This window comes from Atta cephalotes (assembly GCF_000143395.1).
Source record: "Atta cephalotes unplaced genomic scaffold scaffold00038, whole genome shotgun sequence".
NCBI classification, from domain to species: domain Eukaryota; kingdom Metazoa; phylum Arthropoda; class Insecta; order Hymenoptera; family Formicidae; genus Atta; species Atta cephalotes.
The window spans coordinates 2,456,286-2,462,671 of NW_012130102.1; the positions used below are offsets into that span (position 1 = coordinate 2,456,286).

The 6,386-nt window shown below is 30.1% G+C and overlaps 1 protein-coding gene across 1 annotated transcript in view; it reads right to left on the bottom strand.

The window, feature by feature from the left end:
* The window catches only part of LOC105621961, a 29,649-nt gene that overhangs the window by 13,655 nt on the left and 9,608 nt on the right, over window positions 1–6,386 (bottom strand). The window contains 5 exon segments of the mRNA XM_012203395.1: window positions 2,282–2,529; window positions 2,817–3,027; window positions 4,567–4,841; window positions 5,293–5,572; window positions 5,646–6,351. Coding sequence (XP_012058785.1) covers window positions 2,282–2,529; window positions 2,817–3,027; window positions 4,567–4,841; window positions 5,293–5,572; window positions 5,646–6,351 — 1,720 coding nt within the window.

The window sequence follows — 6,386 nt, forward strand, 5'->3', positions numbered from 1 at the left end:
ACAGCGCGGAAATTATTGCGCAAATTTCTATCTAATTGATCAATAATGTCTACAATATAAATATATAATATAAAATATACAATATAAAATATAAATATATAATAGTTGTCTGTACCATCTTATTCGAACGTTAAGATGATACAGACATTATTGTATATTTATATTTATATTTTATGTAGACATTATTGATCACAATTATTGGGAATACAAGTAAGGGAGAATACAAATTTCCGTCGTTTGCAAAAGACGGCGCCACTAATAAACTATAGTTAAAATTGTTTGATGTAAAACGATGTACGACATATCATAAAATTGAATATCCGGCAACATCATAACCTTGAAATATTAGCGATTTTGTATCAGCATCATATATTTTTTTTTGTACGAAGATGTCGAATTTTGAGCGTCACTTGCGGAAACTTTTGATTTACTTCTTTAATTTGAAAAAATCTGCAGCTGAAGCTCATAGATTGCTTGTAGAAACATATGTGATGCTGTCTTAAGTGAGAGAAGTTATCGTGAGTGGTTTCAAAAGTTTAACGGTAAATTCGAAGACAAAGAACGTAGCAGAAGGTCGAAAGTGTACGAAGACGCGAAATTGGAAGCATTATTGGATGAAGATTCATGCCAAACGCAAAAAGAACTTGTACTTACATTAGGAGTGACTCAACAAACAATTTTATATCGTTTGAAATCATTGGGAATGATTCAAAAGCAAGGGAATTGGGTTCTATATGAACTGAAGCCGAGAAACGTTGAACGCTGATTTTTCACATGTGAAATGCTGCTTGTTAGGCATAAACGAAAGGATTTTTTGCATCGTATAGTCACTGGTGATGAAAAATGGATCCACTATGATAATCCAAAGAAGAGGAAATCATGGGGAACACCTGGCCATGCTTCAACATCGACAGTCAAGCCGAATATTCATGGAAAAAACTCATATTGTGTATTTGGTGGGATCAGCTTGGTGTCGTGTATTATGAGTTGCTCAAATCGAACGAGACCATTACTGGGGACCTTTACCGAACACAATTGATGAGATTGAGCCGAGCACTCAAAGAAAAACGCGCCCACTACTACTCCAGGCATGACAAAATTATTCTCCTGCATGATAATGCTCGACCACATGTTGCGGCGCCGGTCAACCTATTTAGAAATACTCAAATGGGAAGTTCTATCCCATCCGCCGTATTCTCCAGACATTGCTCCTTCCGACTATTACTTGTTCCGATCGATGACGCATGGCCTGTCTGAGCAGCACTTCACATCATATGAAGATACCAAAAATTGTATCGATGATTGGATAGCCTCAAAAGATGAAGCGTTCTTCCGACAGTATTCACATGCTACCAGAAAGATGAGAAAAAGTAGTGGTTAGCGATGGCCATTACTTTGAATAAAACATTATGTTCTTTCATAATAAATGCTTAATTTTTGATAAAAAACGGCGGAAACTTATTTGTACTCCCAATAGATTAAAATTTGCGCAACAATTTCCGCGCTGTGTTAATGCTCTTATAGCCCAATATATTTGATTATATTTTTTAATCTCGAGAACTCGATTAACACTTAAAATTTTATATTTATAAATATTTAAATTTGAACAAAAATTCCAAAGAATATTAATAAATGCTTAAAATTTTTACTGTATTTTATCTTTTATATGCGGATACTTTAAAGGAAAATCTTTTAAATGTAGTATCCAATTCAATTTTTATTTGTTCAAAAAAAAATTCTAAATAATATATAATAAATAAATGAAAAACTTTTATTAATCGCAAGAAAAATAATTAGATATTATAGCATAATTAGATATTATAGCATTTTAGATACGATATTGATTATGTACCAAAAACTAGCAAGTTACTACGATTCAATACACTTTTTCTAAAAATTGAACATTCTATGCTAATGTATGTACATACATTAAATTGTATTTTACTTAATATTAAATAGATATAAGATAAACTAGATAATGTTATATATTTCTTTATTGAGAAATGTAATATTTTTTTGAAAAATATAACTACTGTGGCTTTAGTCACAATTTAATTATGAAGGATCTCTATACTTTTGATATACTGCTAATTGCTAAGACCCGGTTGCACGTGACCTTAAGCGAGATTTAAAACTTTATCTCGTTTTAAAACCAAAAAAACAGAAAGAGTTTTAAGCCTCGCTTAAAATCAAAGTAACGTTGGTGCAACCGAGACCTAAGTGCAATATATTTTGGATATGGTATCATATCATGGTATTCTAAATAATTTAGGATTCTTACCCGGGAACCCACTTGGAGAAGCAACGTACATAGCCATCGATCCTCTCCTTGGTCATACTGAATATAATGCCTGGCTTCGGTAGATTTGGTAGCATATTTTGCCATCACATTGGGTTGTTTTAACGCTTTTGCTCTAAAAAGCGAAAAACAGCCAGGACTGCATAGAACACAACCGATCGTATGTTCTGTAGATTTTTGCAACCAATGACCAATAGCGTATTCGAATTTTTGGAACCAAACCATTGGACCTATAATGAACAGTAAAACGCTTAAAAGTCTAAAATAAAGTAATCTCTTCAAGTAATCTGTACAAGAATTTTATATATTAGAAAAATTAAAAATTTCAAGCATTTCATTTTTATTATTTGTTTAATATAAAAATAAAATTTTTCTCCATCTATTTTTTTGCCTGTTCTTTATCTATTTTATTAGAAAAAAACTGGTACTCTGTAATTTCTCAGATCCTAATCAGTTAATAGCAATTAAAATAATAGTATTCTCTCTATAATAACTTGTTGCAACTCGCATACTGTACCTGATCCGATCGGATGTATTCGACCACACGCAGCACCAAGATTTCTATCTTTTTTCATCAAATCCACCAGAACTTTAACAGCACCAGGTCGAAAGTCAATATCTCCGTCTAATGTAAGAATGTACGTGTTTTCAGCAATAACTTCTTTTCGATCCATATCGATTGATAGTCCCATTAGACGATAGCCCAAAAGATAATACATATACATGACCTTAAAAAAATTGAAGTGTTTCTCAGTTTTTTTCCGAAATTTTATTAAACATAAATTTTTTTCATTTCTTTCTAATAATTTCGTACATGTTTACAATACATTTATATATTTATTATCTTTAAATATTACATATTTATATTTCATACACACACATATGTATACATATATACATATATGTATATAGAGGAAAGCTCTTTATTTTGAGAAAGGTGCCTAAAATGAGATAGCGGCGTTTCTGCTAAATTAATAAATGCTATCTATTGATTTCACCATGGATGTATTATTCTTGGATTGAAAAGCATTTAATGGAAAATTCATTATTAGAGCATGCCTGTAGTCGTTGTAAAAAAAGATTTCAGATTTGGATGTCTTCAAGTTTCATTGAAATGAGCCTTTAAACCTTGTTTATTATTTTATAAATAAATATTTGGCGATAAATTCTTCATGTAATGAAAGTAAGGCCGTATTAAGAAAAATATGGGATATGTTGAATTGCTTAATTACAGAAATCAGATTTGATGATCATAAAATCATAAGGTGTAGAATCATAGCAAACGAGAATGGATTAAAATGGATTGAAATTTTTTTCTATCCGAATGCATATTTTAAATAGCGAATATTTTTTTTGGATTTAATTGGATTCAGTTAGATTCAAATGGATGCAATTGAATTAAAAAACTGCATTTCCTATTCATTCAAAATTTTGAATTGAACAGTATTCACAATTGTGTTTATGTGCACAGAAAAAGCTAATATTATTTTTAGATTGAAAGGCATAGAAATATGCTCAATGCAATTCCTATAAATGAATAAAAATGCATTCAGAATTGAAAAGCATTCATTTTAACATTCGTGAATAAATATTTCTGAAAATCTGAATCCATTTCAATTCATTTCAATCCATTCTCGTTTGTTGGGAAATCATAATATGAGATACTCAGGATATTTTCAATATAAAATAACCTATGCTTCTGTGTCAGTTGTTCAGTGAAAATCGTTGGTAAAGTATGAATGTGATTGTACAATAATTAAAAGGACAACCGAAATGAACATCGACTGCCTGTTTCTACGATGTTTGGTTTTAACTATTGTACTTGAAAATGAGTTCTAAGTACAACGGATTGCATGTTCATTTTGCGCGCACACTGGCTGTGTTTGTTTGTATTTTAGAAACATTAAATAAAGTTTTTTAATTGCAATAGATATTGATGTACTTTGCGTTTTATTATCGATTTCTCTGGATATTTTATATTAGGAGCACAATTTTTTGACTTTGCGATTCGTTCACTTTTTACATTTCTTTAATTAAAAAAAAAAAGAGAATGTGAATTAAATTTTACATAACATTATCTTAAAGCTTATTAAATTTCCTTCAAAATGACCTTTATTATTTTTTTAAATTTTGCTCATAGATTTTTAGCATTTACACAAAATGAACTATCTCATAATATGGGCTTTTCCTCTATATATGTTGTTTATACATATATTTCTTTTTTTTAGAAAAAAAAATCTTAATGTGCGAATAGTTATTTCTCATACTTGACTCCATCGTTTCCTATGTCTAATCTTGTTTTTATCCTTCAGATGAACTATCAAATTAGTTTTTCCTGGCAACGTCCACACAAGACGACCTCCGTAAGGCGTTGGATATTTAATAGGCGGTGAAAAACGCATGCATAAATTCTCCACGTTTCTTTGAACTGTCTCCACCAGCGTAATTACATATTGATTAACTTGCGTTTCATTTTCATCATGATTGCACAAACCAATGCATCCATGCATACAACAAAATGCGTCGTCGAAAAAAATGTGCGCTGACATCAAAAGTATATAATGAATGTTCATTCAACAAACGTATTTAATAACTTTTTTTAGTCTATATTTATTCATTAAATTTTTCAAAAATTGTATAAAATTTTTTGTATAATTCTTCTTTTAGAAATAAAAATAGTAGGTTATATATAAATGTCTAACTAAACAAGATCGATATTTAAAAGATAGGAATTCAGAGATAACAGAAAAGTTATCAGATAAGAGAACAAATCAGAAAAGAAAAGAAAAAAAGAGACTAAATTATACATCTAGATAATTAAATTGGAATGTCAAAAGTATGTTGTACCCATTATAATTTTTTAAAAAGTAAATTTTTAAAATTAATTATTCATGTAATGTTTTGATAAAAAAAAATTTATGACTTAATTTATATGATTAAATATTATATATAGTTCCTTCTAATCTTTTAGTTATACTTGTCTGACGTCTTACTTTCTAATTCATAATAGTCTTCAATTTGAATTTTGTAATATTTCTGTGTGACGCGTATTGCACATTGATCTTTATCCAATCGTAGAATACTGCCCACTAAATGATTCATCTCGCTCTTCTCTTCGTGCCACATTGTAGCGCACGCGTAAATTTTTGCAACTCGATCTTTACGCTTATTAACTGCTGTATCAGCATCAATCGAATTGTCTTGGTTAAAATCTTGTTCGATTCTTCCAGCATTTAAGCTAATATCGATAACTTCAAGTCTCAGGTCATCATTCTGAAATTCCAATTAATTATAACAATAAATATAATTGCGGTAATAAATCAAAAACAAGAGTTCAAACCTTTACTGGAAGTTGAACATCGTTAGTTTCCCCTTCGTAGTTTTGTTCGATATTTTCATTCTGCATCCTTTTATTTAAAGCTAAGCATTGATCAATCATGAGTGAATCATAAGTGATCGTAGAGAAGATCCTTTCCGCTAATGCTAGTCTTTCGTTTTCAGTGGTCCACAAGTGTATCGTGATCCATATCTGTGACATGAGCCATATCAGCCAGAACCAAATGTACCAACTAGAAAGAAATTCGTTCCAATTTCCAAAGAAGAAATCCTCAAAGAAAAGATAGTCCGGGGTAACATTACGAAAGACACAGATGTTTTTCTTTTTGGCGATGCACAATGTTACAATCAAACATACTAGTCCTAGGCTAACTAGATTTGTTGGAAACGCGAAACCAAATTGGTGCATATGGGTCCTGTAAGCGAATTTGCCTAAAAATATTGAAAAAATAAAAATTGAAATCAAAAGCATTCTTGAATTTATTCAAAGAAAATGCACACATATCAGAGTTAAAATATTTAAATTAAGTTAAAATATTAAAAATCTTTGATAAGCCAAAGTAAAATGATTAATCAGAAAAGTTGCATTTAAGCATTTAAGTTGAATCTTCTTACATAATGCAAATGTTTAAAAGACGTTGCGAAAAACAGGTAAAACGAGTAAAAAACTATAATAGACTGCATCATTCCATTCTTTAAAAATATCTTTAATATTGCTCACAATTAGTTATTTTTGGATTTACAGAGCTTT